The sequence below is a fragment of the Diachasmimorpha longicaudata genome, chromosome 2 (assembly GCF_034640455.1).
Source record: "Diachasmimorpha longicaudata isolate KC_UGA_2023 chromosome 2, iyDiaLong2, whole genome shotgun sequence".
Lineage (NCBI taxonomy): Eukaryota > Metazoa > Arthropoda > Insecta > Hymenoptera > Braconidae > Diachasmimorpha > Diachasmimorpha longicaudata.
Window position 1 is genome coordinate 5,647,224 of NC_087226.1, and position 25,955 is coordinate 5,673,178.

The 25,955-nt window shown below is 38.5% G+C and overlaps 2 protein-coding genes across 2 annotated transcripts in view; one reads left to right on the forward strand and one right to left on the reverse strand.

Moving 5' to 3' along the window:
* Positions 1-25,955, reverse strand: part of LOC135173167 (uncharacterized) — a 117,330-nt gene that overhangs the window by 30,602 nt on the left and 60,773 nt on the right. The window lies entirely within an intron of this gene.
* On the forward strand, positions 1,817-5,360 carry LOC135172997 (uncharacterized). The gene is made up of 4 exons (XM_064139572.1): positions 1,817-1,901; positions 2,066-2,255; positions 2,355-2,923; positions 4,225-5,360. Exons 1-4 carry the CDS (start codon positions 1,817-1,819, stop codon positions 5,121-5,123), a joined length of 1,743 nt encoding a protein of 580 aa, XP_063995642.1. The 3' UTR covers positions 5,124-5,360.

Here is a 25,955-nt window from a genome sequence, read left to right on the forward strand (position 1 = left end):
TCTGCAGACAGCTCTAGCGCGGATAGAGAATGGCTGATTCCGTGAGGAGGAAACTGTGGGATGGAGAGATGGAGAAAAGAGAGTGGGTGGAATCGTCACTTCTCTCTCTCTCGTTTGCTCCACGGAGTTAGGGGTTGGGTGCGACGGAGATGTCAGGGGCTGAGGGTGGAAACAGCCCGACAGGATGACGCTGATCAATCTTTCGCTTTCGAATTTCGCTCCCGGCACTGCCGACCAATCCGCATTTTTTGTTCATTCTTTTCGTAGTCCACGACTTTTTTTGCGGTACGTTATTGTAACCACTTAGGGCTTTAGGGGATGTTCATGAAATTGTATGAATTTTTCCATTTTTTAGGAATTTTTTTACCAGTAAAATTTCAGACGCTGGAATGGCAGAACGCGGGGTAATTTGTATCGAAATTGTCCCTCCATGTGACGGCGATTATTTTACATCATCATCGCGATATTCGACTGACACTAAGGGGCTGACTTCCCAATTAAGGGAGGATATCACTGCAACATGCCGGCAGGCCCAAGTGACTTGATTGACTTCAATGATTTCTGTTAAAAATCATAACAGCAGAGGTATCAGGCTCGAGACGGTATTCGATGTGTGATTCTGTGTAAATATTATTTGAATATTGATCATTCGATTCGGCGTGACCGAGTGGGAAAACAATCCGCCAAACATCACTTGTATTCTAAAACTAAGTTGATATTTACCTCGAGCTTGGGTGCCTAGAAACTGAGATATCAGAAAATACCTGATAATTTTAGAGCACTAGGTATTTCCACTGATAATTCACCGAACTACCGGTAAATTATTGAAGTGATAATTCCACTGTCGTCTGTTAATAGTTTTCCCTTCTTTTGATTGATATTTTAGGGAAAAGTGAAATGTAACTGTGAACACAGCCGCTCGGCTCGGTGTATTTTGAAATAAAAAAAAGCGGTTTTGTGGACGTAGTCTTGTAAATAATTCTTAACTTGCAAAATTTCTAGAATGTTTCCCGATAATTTCCCTGTGACAAAATAGTGTATCCAATTGTTGCTGAAATTTTTAGATTGCAAAGTTGAACACTTTCATTTTTTTACAATGAAGCTTGTGATTTAATATCGATCGAATGATTTTCAAGATAGAGAACTGATACCTTACAATCATTGGTAGCTAATAGTTTTTCATAAGTGTACAGGTAATAACTGTGCGTACTCATTTACTTGAAGGAAAATCACATAAATATTTACCTGTTTATTAGTAAATTTCTGGATTCTATTGATGGGATTTGAATCTGTGAATGACTTGTATTACCTGCATGTGAATGCTAATAAAATCGTACCCAGTAGCATAGCTACCGCACCCACAAGAACCTTGTTAGGGTTCCCCTGTACAGGTAAGGGTTTTATCATACTATCGACACAAAAAAAAATAAATTACGGAAAATTTGAGCCAAATTTGATTATACATCCTGTTTTTTATCTGATGGAAAATACAATGATGCAAACAATAATTCGAGTTTCTCTATTCTCACATAAAAATTGTGGCACCCCATTGCTGGCTCACTAGGTGCAATTTTCAAAATATCTGTTAGGAATTTAAAGCAAGTATTAAACAATCGTAAATGCTGAGGACATCCAGGGGGTAAATGTTTTTAGATCTGGCTCTGGGGATTAATGGGAACCCTTACAAAGCACTGTCCAATTTTCCCCAGAACCAGAATAAGAATATTGTCCAGTTAAAAACATAAAAGGCCCAAAATGTCCCCTGAATATTCTTCAAAACAAGTACGTGAAAATACAGGAATGAAGATGAAAAAACATGTTTAAACTGAATAAAAGTGGGCTGGCTGAGATTAAAATCGAGAATGTTTATTTTTACCCAATTATTCAAGGGTACTTTGCCGGTAAATACCACCGAATAATAGAAAATATAACCGATTACGTCATATGTCCTACGGCAATTGTCGCTTATCAATCCACGTCGGTACTCTCCAAAAATCCCACACCACAAATTCCCTCCACACCGTCCTCCAGTATGAAATCACATACGTGAAAAGCAATGTGTCAGTTCCATTACGTTTCCCTGACCGAACGGATATATTCCACCGTCATCAAAGGTTCGACAGGGCCCTTCGCTATTCTATTGCCAAGCCATACGTATCAAGATACGTATTATTGCTAGGGTCTCAGTGTCAGGAACTATGTCGCGACACTAGTGTCTGGCATACGGATTATCATAGTCGGCAGGCTAAGGGTTAGTTCGTCTGGCACATAAAATCCGCAGGTAAGCAGTCGTAGATCTGTTGCCCCTCTTGCCAATATTATCGATAGATCGTCAATACCTGACTGGCCCACAGTCTCCAAGTGGGCGGAACCAACAAGACCAGGTTTTATTGTTTACCCAAGGACGAGGTACCTTGGTACGAGGGGGTGGGGAGTGGGCATAGTGGTTGTGGTCTCTACAAATTGCGAGTAACCGCTATTAGTATGTCAGTTAGTAAGTGTTCACCGACAAGTGCACCTCGAGAGTTAGAGACTGAGGCGAAAATTGAACAAAATATTGACGAATCCAAGTCGAAGTGTAACCGAGCAAAGAACAACGCGAAAATGACGCTGATCGATTTTACCAACATCGTTCATCAACAATGCATTTCTCCGGACAACCCGGTGTATCCGCCATCACCTACTAGTGTTGAATCTGGTGGATCTGGATCCAGTTGGCAAAGTTACAATAATTATGGGAGGACGACTCATTGTGATCAACAGTACTGGAGGAATAACGATTTTCATCAGCAACAACAGCAGCCGCAGCAGCAGCAACCGGAGATGATAAGGACGCAGCTACCTCCCTATGGCCTTCCAACAATTAAAATGGAACCGAGACAACAGCAATTGGAACGACAAACTTCTACTACTAATAATCAAGGTTAGTGCCAGCCACTTTTATTATTTACTATTTGATTAATTTTCAGAGAGGAAAATTCATCGCAGCAATCGGTAAAATTTGTCCAGTAATCAGTAAAATGATTTATGTATTCAAGAAAATGAAATGAGTGATAGCCAATTTTTTTTCAAACGGGTAAGATAAACTTAATGAAGTACTGGATAGATTTTACCAAGCGACATAGTAATTATTCCTTAATTACCAAAATACAAAACAATTACTCAACGATAACAAATGCATCTTTAGTTTTAACTTAGAATATTTTAGTAAAATGATGTCCATAGCATATTTTTCCATAATTTTTGGTTGTTTCATGAAATTTTCAAAAATGTGAAAAAAGAAATTTTTTAACATCCTACATTACTTTTTTGGATTGATTCCAATAGATTGTTATCAACACGAGCTTCTTTCAAAAGTTGGTATATCAAATTTCTAATTGGACAATGACCTCCTTCGAATCGTTTAAGCATTTATCCCGAGGCAAAATTGATAAACCCAAAATACCGCGTTCTATTATTTTTCTCAAGGTATGCGATAAGACAGAAACATTCCATAATCGATAGCTAGTGGAAAATATCGCAGGGAAAGGCCTTTCTGAGGCAGTGCCTTGAATTTATATTCATGAACATAAATGAAAATTAATGAATGTCAATTAGTTTATTGGTAGCAAATTAAATTATGTTGTCGTGTAAACAATCGAATTTCGATAAATTATGGGTGGCCGATTCAACGGGGGATCTTGTAATCTCGTAACACGGTACTTGTGGTGGAGCTTTTGATCTGCACAGCATGAATAATAGCCCACTCGCGGCATGTAAACGTTGAGCACCCTACCGAGTTCAACTTTATCAAGTTTTTCGAGTAACACCATTGCCTCACAGTTATACAAATATTTTTGGAGATCTTCATTCATTCAAAAAGTTCATACTCCCTCAAATTCCATTAATAAATATAAAGGACCACATATTTCTGTAACTGAATCATTAAAAAATCCGTATTTCCCTTAAATTCTGAGGTACACATTAAAAACGTTCAACAGTTAAAATCAACCGCTTCGGTATCAGTTTAAAATTTGTCAATTTTTACTTGATGGAGATATGCCTGCCATTCGAAAAGCTCATCCAGGTGATGACATCATTTTTCGAAAGTTCTACGATTCCCAAAACGCTCGTCATTATCCTGATTTTATCACAAAATGATAAACCCACGCCCTCTGTCTATCAACACATCCTAGAAGCATATCAACAGCCCCGTCTAACTAAACTTTTATCTTATGATTACAGCAGCTCCACGCAAGCAATCCAATGGAAAACGATCGCGAACAGCTTATTCGAGTGCTCAGCTGGTGGAATTGGAAAAGCAGTTCGCTATGGGACGTTATTTATGCCGTCCTCGACGAATCGACATGGCTCGAGCCCTTGATCTCTCCGAAAGACAGATCAAAATTTGGTTCCAAAACCGACGCATGAAATTCAAGAAGGAGCAGAGTTTGGACAAAACAGACGGATCCCTCAAGTCATCAAGATCATCAGCCCCTTCAGTGAAGAAGGAGCCAGCTGAAAAATCAGCTAACGTAGCATCACCCAATTGGCCATTGTCGGGCTATCGTCAAGTATCAGCCGCTTCATCTTCAGGGTACTATCAGTACGTGCCTTCAGCGATTCTCTCAGGTCCCAAGGCATATAACCGTGCTCCTGAGCCTGCCGACATCAAGATGGAGAAGGAACGGTATCAGATGCCTCTGCCAAACTCTGGACAGACCATGGGGTCTGTGGAACAGCAGGAAACTTATTGGAAGCCTTATGAACACGAGTATTATGAAGGACAATCCCAGGCAATTCACAATGGTTATCCATCGGTACCACAGACAGCTCAGTCTAGCCAGCCCCCACTCTGGCAGACTGATATACTCCCACAGGACAACTACAATCTGCAAAATGCGACAAATATCTATGATGGATATCAGAACAGGAGCGAAGCTTTACCACTTCAAAGTCAACCACCATATAATGGAGGAAATACTCCACAGGGCTCTACCTTGCCGGTACTCCAGGATGTTAGCTCTTGGTTCACCGAGAATACCGAGCAGGTGCAGCCACTTTCGCATGAAAAACCGGTGACAGTTGAAAGTACTGATCCCTTACCCACTCATGTCTTCAGTACAAACTTCATGAGCCTTTGAAATTGGAGATCAGGAGCTTGAACTAGTTTTAACTTAACTTTTATGTAATGTTAAGTTTGATCTTTATATTTGATGTTTATATTGATCCATGTATAGTAATTAAGTTTTGTCCGTCGCGATGTAAATAAAGCTTATGTATGCTTATGTATGTGGAATAGGGAACTGATAATGTATGATATCTACATTCTGTCAAAACGATTGTAAAAAGTCCCAAATAAAATGTAAATACACTGTGTATACTTGTGAATATCATGTCTAATGAATTATTTCAACAACTAATTGAAACCTTTGCTATCTATATTACTAAAGGAAAAAGATACGATATTGTTGGATTATCGAATTCGAGAGTAGATTGATTTTTTAATCGATTTATGAAAATAATTCATCTTTATGCCCGCCATATTCCGACGCGCACCTTCTTCTGCCCGTCATAGTACTAAAGCAGAATGTGTAAAATTATCGTAACGTATCGAAGCCGCGAAGTTGCGAAATAAATGGTTTTTCCTATCGATTTATTAGAATAATCGACGTCTACGCACGTCAGATTTCGGTCCTGGTCATGATAGCCTTTCTTTGTGTAAAAAAGACGTGACATGTGAAATCGATCTATCGGAAATGGCGGACAGAATTGAAACATGATGGCCGCCATTGGACGCCAAATAGCGAACAAGTGGCTGTTAATGGAACTAGAAAGTCAGGAATAAATACGCGGTAATTATGAAATAGATTTTTAAGCGCAGAATTGAAAAAACTTGATAGATTCATTGAATACATTCATGTGTGTTTTTCTTTGCCAATAATTTCACATTGTTTGGCACCAATATTCCAAGGTTTAATTTAATAATAAAAAGGCAATATTTTGTGCGCGATTCACATGTAAATGTCATCCAGGAGCCATTAAAGCCGGGCTAAGATGTCAAAATTTCACCACAGCCTCCCATTAGGGATGTCAAATGATGAGTAAAGTATCAATTTCAAATCTTTTCGAGAAAATTATCAATGAAAGTATCTCCTTTGAGATTATGATGAAAAATTCCCCACTGGGCAATGACTTCTTTCTAAATATTTTAGGCATGTCCCGAGGTCAAACTGATAAACTCAAGAAGCCGATTTCTATTACTTAGCAAGTTATCAAACCTCGTAGATTTTCCAATTTTCATAACCGAAGCGTTATCTTAAAAATTTTCTGTATTTCATCATTTATGCGGTCGCTATAGATTTGAACCATTAGAATCCATTCATCGATGGCAGAAGATACGCTTACGCTTACTTAACTTCGACTCTGACTCATTAACATTCGATATCAGCTATTCATCATCATTAATCGATGAACTACTGTTCAATCACTAAAATTCAGCCCATTGCAAAGCTGATATCATATTGCGTCCACTATCGTCCTTTGCTATTGACATTGACCTGAAATTGATAAATAGTTTTTCGACCCTGCCATCGCTGCCATTAAATTCACATAAACAAATAGAGACTCAAACTAATTTAGATAGAAAAACAAAATTCAAGGATTTTTTAATTGTTATCGGGAAAAGCCAGGTTCACCTCGTTAAAATTGGTGAGAATGATACACTTGTTCTGGTTGATCTCGTTGGAGGCAATTAAAATAGATATTTTGAAAAAAGGCAAATCGATCGCATTAGTCTGAATTTATTTCATAATCGTCATTATCGCGAGACAAAGATTCTTCCCACATTTTCACATTAAAAGGTGCACACATGCATTTTACTGAAAATAGCAAAGGGAAAAGTGAAACTAAATCTCTTAAATTCCGGAATTTATCAATAGCTTTCATTAAGACTAACCTAAGATACACCAAAAATCTCTCCCCATTATTAAAAATATGGAACACTATCACCAGATATTGAAGAACCATAGACAATAAAAAATAACGCAGAATATTTTTGCGCAAACTGTTGCAATCGCGTCTCAAATGAAAAGCAAATAACGAAATAAAAGTTAAAAAAATACACAATTTTTGGTTCTTGCAAGAGCATTTAATTTTTCTTCGCGAAAAATCAAAAGCAATATCAGCATTTGTATAAAATCTGAATTCTTTACTTCTTATTCCACGTTTTTTTGCATCAACATATTCCAGCCACCGCTGCCATCAAATTCACATGAACAAATAACCCGTCAAAGCAATTTAGATAAAAACAAAAATTCAAGGATTTTCGAATTCTCATCGGGCGAATAAAAAGAGCAGGTACACCTCGGTACCCATAATACCTCACCCCAAGTACATTTCAATGGATATCCCTGGTAACCAACACAGCAACTGTTGGGCGAGTGGATGATGCGAAAGGAGAGAAGTGTAGAATAAAAGCGGGAACTCTCTTGCCAGTGCGACGTTTTCACAGGGGTGGCGGCCCTGGCGTACCGTACCGTCAAGGGGCGGCGGGTGAAATGCTGGGTCGTGAGACTAGCTGGGAGGGGGTAGGGGTGAACAGGGTGGAGAGAGGACGGGTAGGTTTCAACCATGATTTCCATTCGCCAGCCATCCATCTTGTTTGAGACTGGAAACTGACAGATAGACGTGGATCCGAGTGCCGGTGACGTGGCAAGTCTTGCAGGGAATACGTATGGGTTATGTATACAGATGGATATCTGTATGTGTTGTGTATAGGTATGGGAGTTATAGGGCTTTACTTATACACGTTCCAATACCTTTACACACGTCAAATCCCCCATATCGCACCCTCGAAGCTTACTCTTCTCTCTAAATAGGCGTAGGTTATCCAGTGTCTGAAGTTTGGAGACGAGGACGTGTATGAAAACATCAACATTCAGAGCGGGGAGTCGATGGTAATTAATGTCTCGACACTTTCCGGGTTTCCTGGAGTACATGGAGAGAAAAGTTGAGGAAACATTTGAAAAATGGCGGGTAATTTTGGCGAATGAGAGGTAATCGAGGAGTGAAATTTTATTGGATGAAACAGTATCTGTTGTAGTTTACGATTCGTTCGGGGTAGTATATTGGGGATCGGGGGTGGAAAATCGTGTTTTCTCACCCGAGGGGCAGAATCCATTTTTCAACATGTGTGCAAAGGAATGTTTGTATTTTACTGTGTGACGAGCGTGAGGAAAGGGAACCCTTTGGACTAGAGGGTGGAATGCTACTCCCAATCGCGAAAAGTCTTGGATTTTAACACGATTTTATAAGAAGACGAGTCAAAAAATTAACACCGCACGTGTTTTGTAGGGAATCATATATTACTACGTGCAGAAAAGGTGAATAACGAATCTGAATTATTTTGGAAATTCTCAATTAATTTTTGTTTTCGTAGTCATGCTTAACAGCAAATTAAACAGATTCGATTGAAATGTTTTGAGTAATGACAATTGAAAAGGGTGTTCATTGCTGTCAATTCTATTTCATTTGCCTTCACCGAATGATCAATTCATTAATGCAGAATGTATCAAAAAATGGTCTGAGGTCATGCAGAATTTCTTCCTCCATGAAATTTTGTTCTTGATCCCTTTGTCTGGCCAGCGGTTATTCCGGAGGCGTTCACCTTGCTCTACTACCAATAAATACAATGGGCTTCCATCCTCTCACTCAGAATCCCGTACATGGATTTACGAGTATTTGAATCAAAATCGGATATTTTTGCCATTCGGATTTACGGTCAATGTGGTGCGTTCACGGGCTGGCTCTTTCGTGAGCCATCGATTTTTATTCCACGAATGAATAATGGATGGATAATAATATAAAACAGAAAATTGGTTATTCGAGGTGATAAGAATAAAAATATCGCCCACGTGAATTTTCGTCAAATGAAGTACGAGACATATGATTGAAAATGTCAAAATTAAAGAGTTCTGAATTCAAATTTGCCGCCTCAAATAGCTGTGAACCAATGAGGAATCAGTGGGACAGACTTTCGAGATATCGATAGTATCGATGTTTGTCCCTTCTGCCACTACTAGCGCCACCACACCCGCGCCGTTGATGCCGGTTTGGCCTTAGCGTCTTCACTAATCGATTATCGATTGATAAAGAATCAATCATGACTATTACATAATCGATTATCTCCGTGAATCCGCCATGTTCGATTGCTTCGCAATTTCTTCTTTAGTTATAGAGACAAAACAAACCAATTTCTTTTAGAAGAAGTCCATTTTCCCAAGCAACTCAGTCTCAAGAAAATCGTTTTTTTTTCCTTCATCCTCATTTCGAATTCTCTCCTTTCTCCGGAAGTTGTGGTAACCTTTTGAATATCACGGTTGAGTTGGTTTCTCATGTGGGTGGAGTTTCTTTCCACAGTTAAAACGCAGAAAAATTGAAATGGGAGATGCGATGAATGAATAAAGATTCCGAACCGGTGAAAGAGCGAGAGGGATTTGCCAGGGTTGGCCGACCCCGTTGGCACGTGAAACGACTCCGGAGACTCTTTTCGAAGCTGTTATATAAGGGTGGAAGCGTGTGGATCGGGCTGCACACGCGAGTGATATGATATTAGGTAGAAACGCATGAACTTTGATATATTCGTGAAGTATAGAGAGCAGGAATCCTTGTTGAGAGGCGGGAAGGGTGGCAACTCTCGGCGCCATGCTGCGGCAAGTATCCAAACTATACGTGACCGGCAACTTTCTGGTGTCTTGCCGACGGTTGTGCCCCGTGCGATCCATTTACCCTTCCATACTTTTCGACAAGCGTGTAACGATCTCAAATATTAAATTCACGCGGTATTTTTCAGGTACTTTATACTGAATGTGTTGAAAAAAAATGAAGAATACGATTTTAGTCGGTGAAACTCTAGGGGTGAAACATTGGAGATGTTGATGCCGTTGGATTTCACGGGGAGAATATTTGTATTGTTTAACTCAGCATATGAAGGGCTTGAAGAACAGTGAAAGGAGAATTTGTTTAAAAATATTTCCCACTTCCCATATAAATTTATTTAAAAACCTGTTCCCTCATCCCGAGAGGAGCTTTGCATTGTCACTATATCCCTAGATTTTTAAAAATTATTTTCAAGAAGTGTTACTCGTGTTTAATTGATACTATTGATATTGCACATTATACTTTTGTTGGCACATTAATATTTTATATCTCAAATTTGATTGTTTTCAGGTATTGATTTCCCCAATTGATTTAGTTATTGAATCTGTCATTTTTTCATGCCGAGAACACAGACGACGATTTTTGTTCTTTCAGTTGATGCAATAGGATTACTCATATTGGTATTTTGAGAAATATTAGAGATAATGATTTCCGTGCTGATAACCGCTAAGAGCTTACAATTTATATACCAAGACCCCAGAGGATTCCTGTAGCGCAGTTCAAAATATTCAATAAAATTTGAAAAAAATGTTTCCATTTGTGACATCCCAAGAAATATTAGATATTACCAGATAAATGATATAGTAAACTTTGTTATATCGATGGACTTAAATCGCCCCGATGAGAACAGATTTCCAAAAGTCTGCTTAGATCATTAGCATTGTTAATGATGTCAAGAGTCTCATAAACGAGAATTTAAAAAAAGTGAAATTTCACTAAAAGCGTTCGGTAATAGCTATTTTTGGCCGAGTGACAAACATAATTATTCTTCCCAATGTTCGTGAATAACGTTTAACGAACGCAAAACCAAAAAAAAACGATTCTCCATTGGATAAAAAATTCATAATCAATATTTCCAACCCACACAATACATTATCCCAAAAAGAAGAATAATTTTTTGCATTAATAGATACACGATTAGGGTTTTGCCTAAAAAATCATAAAATTTGTTCGGATTTTCGAGGCAATTTCAACTTAACTTTTCTCTGAGCTCAAATGTTACTTTTTTTCAACACACGTTACGTTTTCCCGTTATCCCTCAAGCTCGTGACATCGAAGAAAACCCCAAAAGCTACTTTAGTAAAAATGAGACAGTAAAAATTCATATTACACCGCTTACACAGATTTTAACATCTTAAAAACGATCATTTCACGCTATCAAGTATCAAAATTCATGTTTACTCTTTCTTTCTCATGGAATATAGATGATAAAATAAACTGTAACTGCACTAGTCTGTTGTAACGATGTGAGAAATCAAAGAATGAAACGAAAACTTATATATCGCGTGAATACCCGAGAGGAAAAGGGAGATAGCCGAGGGGAAAAACAAGAGAAAAACGTAGAACAACGGTGGAATCGTCGCCGGAAAAAGAATGAGGGCGCTGTCAGCTGGTGGAAATTATTCTGATTATGCTAATTCCGGTTCTGTTCCACTCCTTTACCCAGGCATTCCCCTCTCCCCCTGTCCCGCCATTCCACAACTACCCATTGCCTCCCTGCTGCTGTCTGCGCCATCTTTCATGGGTGATATTTATAATATAGGGGCGAACCGAGCAGTTTCAAACTCTTTTTGGGCCCCCACATCCACCCCCTTTTCATCCCTTGCTGTTTAATCGCTCATTCTTTCTCTCTCTGTTGCGAGAATCATACGCATGGTACACGAATTTATTCAAACATAACCTGATTTTTTTTTTAGATTTATTGGCCTGAGTTACCGCACGAATAGTCCAATGTTGCTAAGAGACGATTTTTTAAGTTATTTATTAATTGTGAGGTGGAATGATGATAAAATGGAGGTCAGTGGACTAAAAATATCTATCGAATTACATTAAAGTGACAAATATTTTTTTTGTGTCTTCCAATTGAAGAAGTATCGATATAATTTCAATTCTGAAAATTAAAATCTTTAGTGAATTTTAAAAGAAAGTTTAGTTAATTTTTTGTGGTTGAGAACCAAATAGAAATGTTATGTTATTGATTATCATTAATTAAAAGTGATAAATCAAGAGATCGATGAACTTTTATTCTGACAGTTAATATATGATGATCGTATTTTTTTTTTAGTGTAAATCGGGGCCAGTTCATCCTGATAAAAATAAAAACTATTGCACCGATAGGGTAAAGTTTACCAACCATTTTACAATTTTCGTTATCATAAAAATTATTAGCCTGGAGAGGTAAAATTTATTATCTCTCAGAAAAAAATAATTGTAATTTAGAATCAAAATTAATCACCATACGTTAACTTCTACTAAATTTGCAAATAAAAATGAGGGAATGGTGCATTTTGATAGATCGATACTCATTTTTATCAAAAATTTCTCTTCACGTTCTACTCAAAATCCAAGAGTCGTACAATTTTCTATTCAGGGACTGACCCACCTGGAGAATAATGGGACTTGCGCCGTTTCATAAAACACACAAACCTCTCCCAGAAGAGATATTTTCCTACTCTCCCTGAACATTGAAACCTCAAAATGCCCCTGGAATTGGACTCCTCCGGTGGTCCACGGATGTTGCCCATAAGCCCGTTGATTAATCACAACAACTGTATTATTTGACGCTTATGCTGACGTTGTACCTCACAGGAAACCTCGAAACTTTGAGTTGACGATTCAGCAGTGGCTTACCACCGTGATGGTGTGTGGACGACGGCTATAGAAATCCTAGGATATTCACGGGGATAAATCGTGGGCACGCTTTTGCTTTTGGATACAAAAGATATCCCATACGAGTTGCCTTGTGTGTGCTTGTGAAACTCCTACAGACAGGTTACGTATAAACATGTCAGGCTGGCATGCTCACCAAGTCGAAGCTTCATCCATCACTCTGGGCGTCTTCACTCGTATTATAGTGCTACAGTTAGCGTCCGGGGGGTGAGCGATGGAGGGGAAGGGGGGAGAAGCTTCGAGATTTTGGGGGGTTTTGGGGTGGCCGCGAGCTTGAATAACCCCAACTTGCTAATCTGTCTGAAGATATTGAATGGCGAATGGTTTAGAAATTGTTCATGACGAGAGGGAAATTAGCACTGGGGAATACTAAAAATAAATAAATTATTAATTTATTTTAAGGAAGTTAATGAAGTAATTATTAATTTATTCTAAGTATATGGCACATTGAGTGTGAGTGGGAGTTTTAAACAATAATTAATCGTATGTCCAGAGCTATTTCCGGTTCATGTTAGTATTGGATAATTTTTGTCAGAACAGTACCGATATGTTTAGAATAGTTTTATTTTGTCAAAAGGGCCCAGAGGGTGAAAACTTTGGTCGCGATGAAGAGTCAGTTGATGTAGACACATCATAGGAGAAAGATATACTTTATTCGCGGGATAAATATAACATTAAAGGTCATACTCGAAGGGCGCACATACTTAAATTAAGTTAAAAATAGACTTCATTCAATTATTATTTTTTTTTTTATTTGAAAGACTCATTTAATTTTTTAATTAACGCACCTTCGAGCGATTAAAAAAACCCTGGACATCAACAAGACGCGCGAGTTATGATAAAATATTAAACGAAGAATATGACGTCCATTGTATCTTATAAAAGGAACCTCGAAATTCATAACTTCCAGCGAATCACGCCCGACATTCATGCGTGACATACCGCCCGTATGAACACTTCATTTATTACACTGTTAGTTATCGCGTCTTTTCGTGTGATTTCCCTGGCAACAATGCCATCCAGTACCTAGCGGAGACTCCATTGGATGCATTGTGCCCATCCTCGCTTTTCTCATCGTACATCGTCGAGGCCATGTCACACCGCTGACGTTTTTCCATACGTCAAGACCACGGGGCTGCACTCACCCTCTATTCCTCATTTCTTTCCTGTCGCATTCAATCGCCCCATTTTCTTCACAAACATTTCATCAACTTCGTTCTATCGAAAATCAATTTTGAATAGAATGTTCGATGGAAAATCGTGAACGTCAAGGTAATGCTCGCATAGCAGAAGAAGTTTAGGATTTTTTTTCTTTACGTAATGGCAGTATGAAGTCGAAGTCATCAAACAAAATTATCAAAACAATTTTATGAGAGATTATAATTGGATATTTTGATATGAGTCCGTAGAAATGGTGATAAATTAGTGACAGTGTTCAATGATGACGTCTTTGATTAAGATAATCATTAGTTGCTAATGGGATTCCCTATCATCGTTGGGTGCAATGAAAAATCTGTTATGATAAAGCTTTTGAATAAGAAGAATATAAGATTTCATGGTGAAGCCGCGAATTTTTGAGTATCGAATGAAAAATTCTCACGTGATGACACCTTCGTACGTTAATTATAAGACAATAATCAAATTCTTCCGCGGAATTTCTCCCGAAAAAAATATTTAACTTGCCCCTCCGCGAAGGCGTCTGCTCTGGTAGGAGATGCCGAATGGCCAACAGTGGACCGACACTCGGCCTACTGTTGGCCCATCATTGGCCGACTGTCGGCGATGCCTCGCTTCGAACCAGAGTCATGCAGCAAGATTGGGAATAACTTTTCCATGACTATCAAACAATATTATTCATCAGAATGTGCGAAAAGAAGGATTTTTCGTACGCAGGACATTCCTGAACGTAGTCACGCTTTAAATTTTACCCACGACATAGTGTATGAAACAAAATTATTTAATTGAGACTTAATTCAGTGCAGAGTCGCAGGATATGATGAAAAAAGGGTAATCATCAGTTATCGTTCTCCGTTTATAAATATTTCGAGTTATCGGAGTATTTCAAAATAGTAAAAAATCCGTCACTCAAATCTTATGAGCATTTTAGATGTTCGTGACCCGCTTGAGTTTACGTTTTTCACCGAGAACTTTCCTCCCAAATAGGATAATACAGTTGCTCTACTTTCCTATCGACACACCAGTAAATTTAATGTGATACCCTTCGATAGTGGGTACGAGAGGCGCTGGGGAATCACACGGGCGTCTATACGAGTACCATCCCCTTCTGCCCCTCACCCCAGTAACGTCGTCAATTGATCTATCGTGGATGCTGGAGAATAGCTACACGGAAACTGGATTCAACCGAGCCTTAACGAAATCTAGTAATGGCAAGAGATAGCAGGTGAATGAGTAACTTCGTCGCTGAAGGAGAGGAGCTCTAAAGGCTAAAATTACAAGAATCGATTTTCAATAATATTTCGTGATTGAATTTTGCAGAGAGAGAACACAATTCCCGAGGAAGTATTTTGACATAGAATGAGCTAAATGTAAATAATACTCAAGGATATCCCATTTTTTAATTTAGAAGAGATCGAGCTACGAAGCAACAATTTTAAATCATGAGATTTGTCAAAATTTTTTGAACAAAATTTTTTAAAAATCATGAATATTCATTTATAATAATCCTCGTACTTGAAAAATTACCGTACCATTAAAATTCCCGGCGTTTGCGCGGAGCATTTTGTACCAAATTAAATGCAAATGCTGTCAAACATCGTAACTTGGGGGAAATATCGGATTAATTTTGGACCGAGAGGGGTGTGCGGTGGAATATTCCCCAAATTTAGGCCTCGATTGGGATTTACTATATGAGTATCGCCTTTTCTCCAAGTTATTTTCCTAAATGAGTGATTTAGAATGTGAATAAACTAAAAAAATCTAGTATTTGACTTTATCTTTGACAAAACTTGGCACAAATCTCGCCCGAAGGCCCTCAGCCATAAAAAAATAGTCTTGATTATGTTTTGGTAAACGTAATATACATTCGAACGAAATTGACGTTTATCGGACGTCATCCACGTTCACGTTCTGTTTGGAATTTTGATAAATAATAAAATACTTTTAATGGACGGGGGACGGGTGGGAGGTGCCCAAGGCCTGAACGGCAATACAAAATCGAGTCTTGGAGCCAGTAAAAGAGTCTTGAGAGGCTCCCGTGGGGTACAGACAGAGATGGGAAGGCGAGTGAGAGGAGTAACGACGATAAGGCGCCGTGAGTAATGAGCAATGCCGCGAGTGATATCGGGAGTGAGAACGATAGATATTCGCTTCGTTTCAATGTAAGTACGGGAAAAAGGAGAGGTAAGGGACTTTACAGCGGAAGAACGAGTGAAATGCCGCTACAAATCAAGTTTTATAACGAAAAAAAAGTTCATTATTGGTTCGCCATAAAAGTAAAAAGTTGTCGATGGGATGGGAATGCCTGGGAGAGGTGCATTTGGGGGAATGAGGATGTAACATCAAAAATGGTGACTGGGAGATCGTGGATGTGACGGTTTTTATGGGATCTTCACGTTTTTTTTCGGAGAGAAAGGCAATGATCAAGAAGACAGGAGTCCAAAATTTGACTCTTCATCGTTATCCTCTTTTCTATTTTAGCAGAATCCTCATTTTTACAAAATTAAAATTTAATTAATGGATAAATAAAAGAGCAGTTGACAGCTAATCGATGGAATCATTTTTATTCCAATCGCATGATTATGATCTCGTGAATAATCGAGAGAAAGGGATAATCTGTTGGTAAAAATATTCGACAAAATTTAAGATGATGTTATGCCCTAGATTTGGGTAATTGCACGATTGTAGAAGTGTAATGAGGTACAAATAATTAGTATGTTATTTAAGAGACGGTAAAGTGTGGGAATTAAACGTGAAGACGACCGGACTCTGACACGTGCAAAAGTCGTAAACTCTTTGTAATCAATCAGATGACATAGTCAATATAATCAGGTAATGAACAATTTAATTTAAATACCGATAGATTATTCGAGGGATTTACCCCTTTCAGCCTTCAGGGAAAATACCCCTCACATACACAGAAATAAATTTTAGGTAAAAATTAGAGATCAAGAGGGGGAAACGAGGGCCGAAGGTTTGTTTCATCCCAAAGATTAGCCTCCCACGTCTTATTTTTCCAACAAAACTTGACCCAAAAAGTGGTTCATTGTCATTTCGTCCAACGTTTCATCCTCTGAAGGTCCAATTTTCATCCAAAATTTCTTTCCGTCTACAGCTGACCAATATCCACATGAAAACGGACTAATTGTCTTCGCTTGGCTCTTCACTTTTGAGGTAATATCAGTTATTACCCATACTTATCAAAAGAACATCAGCTATTACCCATACTTATCAAAAGAACATGCCTTATTCAGCCCAGTACGTAGTTTGTAAATAGTAAATCTAGTCAGTGTCGTTTCCACGTCCTGTTTCACTGTTTTCCCACCAAATAATTTCAGCTTCATTCTTCATTTGACTTGGCACAAACTGCCGCAAACAACCCGCCGACGCGGGCAAGCATAACTCGTTGGAAGTCGAGGTCGCAGCCAGAACCGCATTTATATTAAAATACTAAGAAAAACTTTTGGTTTTACCAGTGGGGGTGTAATCCCCCCTTTCCCCTCCCCGTGCACCCTTCCACCTCCTTCTCCATGCACCCTTACACTCTTTTGCCTTTCTCCAGTTATAACCACTGGAGAATCGTTAATTTTGCTGCCTCCATTCGGTTCTCGTAAATCGTGTGGTTTAGTCCGTAACAGAGCAAGTGGGACCGAAAAATAATACGAGACGGAAATGTTGACCATTATTTTCTTTCAGCATAAATTTTCATTAAAATTACTATTCAGAATTCTGGGATATCGATGATGAATATAAGCCTAGACTAGACTAAATTATTCGCTGGATCTCGGAATAAATATTTTAAGGTATTGAATACATTTATTTTTGGAGAGAAGTAAATGTTTTATTACACGGAGAGAAATAGTCAATAAAAGTTAATTGTCTTTTCTGTGATTCTGGAGCGACATCTAGTGAAAGAAAAAGTTTACTAAACTCTTTCGGATTTTCTTCGGAGCGTTTAGTAATTATTATTTAAATTTTCTGTGAAAAATTGCGATATCTTCACATAAATTTTTTCAGGCGCTTTGTAATCGGTGAGCGAACTCAAGTACCGTAATTTTTACTGAATATTTTTTTCGTGCATAATATCATAATTTCCGAAGTTCAATTTTAATGCTTGGTACCAGAACCGAAACGCAAACGGCCGAACTTTTCCATTTTATTTGTCGCGTATGACACAGAATCACTAAAGAAGTAAAAACTTATCTTTAAAAAAAACAGTCAAGAATTATTTCTTTTCCCTGGAGTAAATCTTCCTCGCAAAACTAATTAATCGCTGATCGCACTTATCTTCACTATAAAATGCTGAATCACGCTGGACCTTTACCGTTTAAATAATAAAATCCACCCAAAATATCCGACTCCGGGTCAGACGGGTCATCAGAGTCTGGTCCCGATGATCAAAGAGATCAAAGAACTCTCTGACACCCAAGAAATGTCTTCCCAAATAAATTCTTTTAAATTCACAAACAATTTTTCGCTCTACACCAACAAATAATAGAATTCATGAATGTATCATTCATATGTACCTCCGGCATTCGTAATAACCACACATGAAACATTCTTTACAATTTACCAGCTTACCTACCGCCGCGATAAACCATAAAGACTCCAGGTGACAAAAGGAACGCGTCTTTGAAAAAGACAACATAATGTGATAAATGATTCTCGAGGAACCAAGCGGTTTTCGCCTCCGGTCGTAAGATTCAAGTTGGATGCAAAGACTGCTGGAAGGCCTCAAAGAAGAGAAATAAATAATTTACGGTACCCAGGGCCCTAATAAAAAACCCAATTCTTCCTTTCTAAATGCATGGAAAGTACTGAATGTCAATCCGCACATTCGGTAATCGTCAACAAAATAATTAAACTAAATTCCCCATTTTTATAATTTTTGAACGTGTTACACTGAACCCGATAGTAAATATTCTCTAGATTAATTAGAGAGGACTAAAAATTATTGAATTTTTCAACTGCAAATGACCGCAACAAAATTGACATTTCCATTGCCATTTTATTTCATGGCTCCGAGTGACAATTAACACCGATCACTGACGGAAAATTCATTGCTCTCTTGCAAGTCTCGTGATGGCGATAACCAACTGTGTTATTATAACACTCGACGTTTTACAAAATATTTCTCCCCCATAACCAGAGAATAAGATTAATGATGGTGTGTGAGCGGCGTCTGCATGAGTTGGTTTATTTGCCTCATGAATTAATCTCAACATTATTTATAATAACATAGAAGTGAGCAATGGAGAAGTTGTAGTATGCAATATTGAGGCGCTTTATTGTTTCTGTGTTTCAGACATGGTCATGAATATATCGACATCGTTATCGCAATTACTCCGATATTTGCTGGAGGACGGGAATGGATGAGAGGTGCAATGATCTCTAGACGCAATTATCACGTTGGTTGGAGTTTACATCCGAATAGTCATTTATAATCTTCAACGTGAATTTTCATTCTTCATTTATGTAATTAACTCTTCAAAATATCCGGTAGACGATTTACCCAACGAATTCCCCATTCCCTAGACAATTATCAAAATTATTTTCAAATAGAGGAATGATCTACTACTACAAACATCATTCTAACACAAGCAACGAACCATCAGAAAAAAGGCGATAAGTATTCTGAATTATGCTATAGACAATCTCCACACCCTTGGTACTAGGGATGTAATTTATCCAGAGAAACTATTGTCAGTATCAATCGTATTAGAGCAAAACATTACTGTGTAGGAGCATCATTACACCAGGTTGGAATTACAAAGGATCATGAGGAGGAGAATTTCAAGATGTTGACCACATCCTGTGGTACTGCCCAAATTTCCAAATCCAAAGAACCAAATTGTTAACCAGGTTGAGGAGGTCTGCCTGGAGGTCCTCCTTATACAGTCAACAAATTTGCAAATTATTGGATTATACATAGGAACTTACTAAATAATATCAAACGATTTGACTATAAACTTTAATTCTTAATTATCGCACGCAGAAGGTATCTGTCTCCTATGATGTATCCAGAGGAACTAACCCTTAGTTGAACACTCTGGACCCATTCAACCAAAGGCCCTTGTTCTCCCATTTCTTTCTTTTCCTTCTCTAATTCTGTTTATTTAAATTATTTTAAACATTCCGGCACTCTTCTGAGAAAAATTAGAAAATACTCATATGGACTAAACAGAGCTATAGACAGACGGTTAATTTTTGTCCACACATACCATGCAGCCTCAATACAAATGAAACAAACTTTAAGTACATAAAAATAATTTGTCAATATTTAAAGGAATATGAGGTGAAAATTTAATATTGAATCGATAGTGTAAATAAATCTTATGTACACATTTTAACAGTTTAGATCATTTTTTAAAAATCTGTTCAAGATTACTTTACAATTACATTTACTAGAGTGTGTAAAGTAAATGTACATCGTCTAATGTCTGTCTCTAGTCTCATTCAAATTCTATCGACCAACGCTCTTCAGTAATTTTGTCAGCCCTACGAATCTATTAAAAATTAAATACGACTGAGGTCAGGGTTTTAGTTGATAAGAAAAATTAGAGACACCACTGAACTGTAATTTATTAAATAATTAGAGAAAACTCCTGTTGACATTCACTCGTGTTCCTGCAGAATAAGGGTTGAAGTTTCCAGATAAGCAACTTATTAAAATAAAAAATCCGGTGACTACAGCTTCGAATATTTGAAAATTGAATAATAACCCGCAATTTGAAGCAGAATACTAGTGTTTTAAAGGAAGGTCGCGAATTAAAGGGCACACGGAAAGAAATTTGGAATAAAATTTAGACCTACAGAGGGCGCAAAGTCTGATTTTTCCGATAAAACGGACCTTCGTCCCTCATTTTCCCATCTGAAGGTCCTATTTTTATCCAAAATTTCCTTCCGTGCAGTTAGCGGCGCTCCTTCCCATAAAAATCTAATTAAAGATCTTCGAAACAAATGACCGACCAACTACCTTAATTAGCGCACGCGTGAATATGGAAATGCTAAATAATATACTTTAAATTATCTCCCCAACTCCAATTACGCTCATCACTTCAGAGGACGAGCGAATCACCCATTGGAAAATAAGTCTCGCTGATTAACTTCTGTCTGAGGTAATGTAATAATTACTTGGTTTCTCAATTATAAATCGATAGTGATGGAGGAACCAGGGTAGCTTCATTTTTAGAAGTGACGTCCGCCTTAAAAAATCCCAAAAAACAGATTCATAGATGAGCAAAAAAGGAGAAATGAAAATTGGACTGGAAATCGGTGGTTGCTTATTAGTGTTTGACATTCGATCAGTCAAGGGATGCAAGGATGGCGGAGCATCCTCCCATTATATTGCTGGGCGTTGGAGAACAAGTCTGAGAGCTTGAAGGCAAAAGTGTAGACACAAAATAATCATTTTTTTAATTCCAAGAAAATTCGTTTCATTCGAACTATTTTTCATAGGAACTATACATATGATCGCCTGAGGACATATCCAATATTTTATGGTATTCAATTAATTAACTTTTACAAAAAAAAAATATCAAAGCATAATAATAGCCCGCGGAGAAGTTGATGAATTGTTAACCAATCAGACCAGTTGTATGGCCCTTTCAAATCAATAGATGATTAAATGTTTTAATTGAGAAATTACTATTTCATTTTCTCTGAGGTTTTCATGAATTTGCTCGCCAATTCTGTCGAAAACTGAAAATTTTTTAGGCCTATTTTTCTGTAAACTAAATTTAATATTACTACTGCCAAAATTACTAAGATTTCACTAGAAAATTTTAAAAACTTTCTAATTATACATCTTGAAGATGACTGAAACATCAGATCCTAATTCCTGACCCCAGAATGAGCCATCGTAACAGAAAAAACCGGAAACCTAAAATTTGGTGATTGCAATGCTTTCCTCCAGCAGCAAAATCACTCGATTTTCGACAACGCATATTAATTGCTGAAGGGCTAATCACAGAATGACTAACAAATGGAACCAAAACTCGCACAATCGGTTCCTCACATTTTGCAGCTTCAGGCGGTCTTAAAAATCCAAATCACCACAAATGTAGGGTTACGTAGATAACCAAGTTTCCCCACCGGAATTACATCATATCAATAATGAAAACATCTAATTTGAGGCCCAGAGGTACCCAATGTAGCACATAATGATTTCCAAGTCACATGGCGTTCGCCTGAGAAAAAAACAATGACAAGATGGGCAAAAAATAAATAACCCGACTCCTCAGTTTTCTAATTTTGAAAATCTTTTTTGTGCCTTCGATATCATGTAGACTGTGATTATTGGTAATTACGTAATATAGGCGCCCAACGGGGGCCATATTCCGGAAACCGCAGGTAAGAATTTTCCCCGGAGAAAAAGATCATGAAAAAAAGGGAGGAAAGAGAAAAAATTTGTTGTCGGTGGGCATTTGCAACTGGGATCGTCATATATACCGAGAAGTGGACTTCCTCCTGTTTACGCCGACGGCTCGGCGTCGGCATAAAATGAGTGGCTTTTGTGCTTGACGTTTGACAAATAAGAAACGGGATCGAGGCGTATCATTACCCATCCTTTTCTGGCGAGCCGACGGCGACTCGTTGAGTAGTTGGAATATTGGGGATGCTACGGTTACCGAGGGAGTCCCAAAAATTTCTTCGACCGATCTAATCACATCGAGGACTCACCGAATCATTAGTCAAATCCGGCGGAGGAGTGATGGCGAGTTAGATCTATTTTGCATATAATTAGACTGGAACAAACTACTTTACGCGATTGAAGGTGATGGAATGATTATCAGTGAAATTGTTTTTCATGGATAATTTTGAAAAGAAGAACTGGACCGGTTATTGATGATTAACGACAATTGTTGCATTTCAAACTATAATTTTGGGTAAAAATGATAGACTCGGATCTTCAATAATTATTTCAATTCTGACACTTAAGGTAGTTCTTTCAGATATAGAACTAATGATGAGATTTCAATGAAAATGGGTATAGATATAGTTTTCAATGCAAAATTGACTCAGTTAAATTTTTGGAAAGGTAGATGGGCCAGAACAATAGTTATTACTTTTCTAATTCACGTTTTCTCGAGTTTCGCAAATTCTAACGATGACTTTTCAATTAAGATTTTTTAGCTAAGTGCAGAGACGTTAAGAAATATTTTGTGCATTAGATAGTACATTAGTGATGTGTCTGCTCTAAATATGAACCCACCGCGATACCGGTGTCGAGCTATTTTGGCCTGAGGAGGCTAAGACGGAGTACCAGCGCTTGATATTTATTAAAATAATTCTGTCAATAGTCAATAGACGATTTCTCTAAGGGACGTTGAATGGCGTAACCACCCGTTCATATTTATTCAACCCTTAACACCAATTTTTCGAGTCAGTACACGGAGAGAAAAATTCTTGGAAAATTACGTGCACGGAAAGAGATTTAAGGTAAAAATTAGATCTCAAGGGGGTGAAATGAGGGAATGCCCGTTTTATCCACAAAATTAGCCTCCTTAGTCTAATTTCTTCGACAAAACTTGACCTAAAATGTGGTTGATTGTCATTTCGTCCCACATTTGGCCCTCTCGAAGTCTAATTTATCCAAATTTTTTTTTCCCTGTCAGTATTTCGTAATCTGCCAGTCAAAACAAAGTTCAGTAAAAATGAGTTTTAAAAATGACTCTTTTACTGAACGTTCAGGAAAACCTTCAGGAAGTTCAAGAAAAAGTATGGAACGTTCAGTGAAAAAATGCATAACTGTTCCGTTATTTTTACTGAATATTGTTTTGTCTGTCCAATTACAGAACAGGTGCGTAATTTTCCAGGAATTTTTCTCTCAGCGTAACAATCGGCGATCCAAAATGAACGCGAACCTTCGTTCGAAAGTCGAACTATCGAACCGCCTACTCTTGTCAACCCAGATACCCCATCCCCCCCAATGCAGTATTTACGCTAATGTTGACAGGTGACGTGGACACGTCACCGTCGCCTGCTCTCATTCGAAATGTCTCCAAACTACTGACTAGTTTCGTTGGCTGATGTCACCAGGGATGTTAACCGTCCAATGAGAGGCAATCAACGTGTGTCAGTCTGACGGTCCGCGTCGTTGTTTCTCCGAGCCTCCCTGTCCTCCCTCCTCCCTCATCCGTATCAACTTGCACACAGTAGAAGTGTTCGAAGAGAAGTTGCCAGTGCCTCCAAGAGGTGATGGATTGCCCTCCCAACACCACCACTACGTGCCTCGTTTTCGTCTCTCCAATTAAACAATTGCATTTCACATCCATTCCCGAGGGATTCAGATATCGGGCCATTTTTTAGGCTCTTCCCGCGTTGTTGACCTTTTTCTTCTCTGACGGCCTCCGTCGATCAGCCCCCAGACGAGTGTCCGAAGAGAACGGCATCCTACCGGGCGTCGATTTACGCGAGATGAATCCCGGGACGCGTTATGTAAAATATTCTCGTTCAACGACGCTACGTGACCTCAACGAGAAATTAGGGCGAATACAGAATATCACTGGGGGAAACATCGGACGTTGTTTCCTCCCGGACAGAGGTCTCGAGAAATGGAAATATTCGAAGCGATTTGTCAACCCCCGACGTGATTTTCATTTTATTTTTAATCACCGATAACGAAAAATTGGTTTTAGACGAAATTGATTGATCATTTGTGGAAATATATAAGAATGAATTGCAGCTATTGATGTAATCGTTATTGACGAATAAATGTTTTGTCAACCGTCACGTTTTCCGTCCATCTCCTGAAATCACGAACGGTGAAACCCCTTCTGCTCGTCTTTTTATATCCATCGCCCCCTGGAATTTTATGTAAAATCCGATGCGCCTGTTAGCTTATGCGGACAGCATACATTGGTGGTGTCCCGTGAACGTGCCCTACGTACCAAGACCCTTTTCGTCGTCCGAGGATTTCTTTCACCTCTTGGTCGTGTCCAGCGGATTTTCTGCACTCGGAATATTGCGAACTCGCGATATTTCGTGACATGAGGATTCCTGGCGTTGACAAAAAAAAATGCAGATTATTATGTTCAATATGCCCTATCCATTTGTTGATTAATTCACTGCAAAACTTCTTTTTGCTACATTCAATCCACGATCTGACCATCTCAATGTTCGATGACGAATTGCCTTGTAATTGATGATTAAATCCACCCATTCGACCGTCTCATTCGTCAACGTTTCCACAAAATTCATTTATACCCTCCAGGAAAATTCTTTCCTCACTGAGGGCACATGTTTGCCGACATTCGATGTCGTCAGAGGGTGTTCAACCCGCGCTCATAGTCGTTGAAAAATGATGCTACCTCGTCCCCATCTTCATGAGCTCTGACTAAAAGCACGAATACACTTTTTCATCTCGAGAAAAGTGCGCTCTATACTGTAACGCTTCCAGCAAAATATAAAACGTCAACACTAGGCGGAGAACTGATTCTCTAGCTCGATTTAATCTTCATGTCGTAACGGTGAAGTGATGTACACGAAATGTCAAGTCATCTTGATCTCGTCTCCTCCTAATTTCGTGATACTCTCATTTTTTTTTTCTGAATTCCTTCTTTCTTTAATATATTGGAGTTGGAAAATTTAAAAAGCGATTGACGTTGTAGGAGACCTCTGATTTCCTCCCTGGGTTCATATATTTTCGCAATATTTACCATGTGGCGCAGAATATTACATCTCCAGCTATTTCGGCATTCATATACCTCCGAATTGATGGAAATATACGACATTGAATTTACAAAATTCAATTTATCTCGCTGAGATATAACGGAGTGGAGAGGAAAGTGAACGAAAAGTGGATAAACTCAGGATGTGTAGCACTGGGGTCAGGCCCCTACACGAGATACCGACCCTCTAGCATCCAAAGGCACTAGCACTGGCCTTCGGCTCTCAAGCTCCTGGTGTGAAGACAAATGAGCTTGAGGTGAGAACTTGCCCGATAAATACCAAAGGCGACAGTGTTTGACCAGGGTGTTGAGCTAGCCGCAAGAAATACTGCGGACGGCACTCGCCCTCGTCCCCGAGTCTACGTGTTCCAACAAGGTCCTGACCTCGGGATTCTTTCGGTGGACAGAAAGTGGAGCTCATGACGTGAGACTCATTTGTACTCGGCCCTTTTTGCATTCCTTGATTTTTTCTTTCAATGAAATAAATTAAATAAATTGTGAAACATGCAGAGTCTGTTT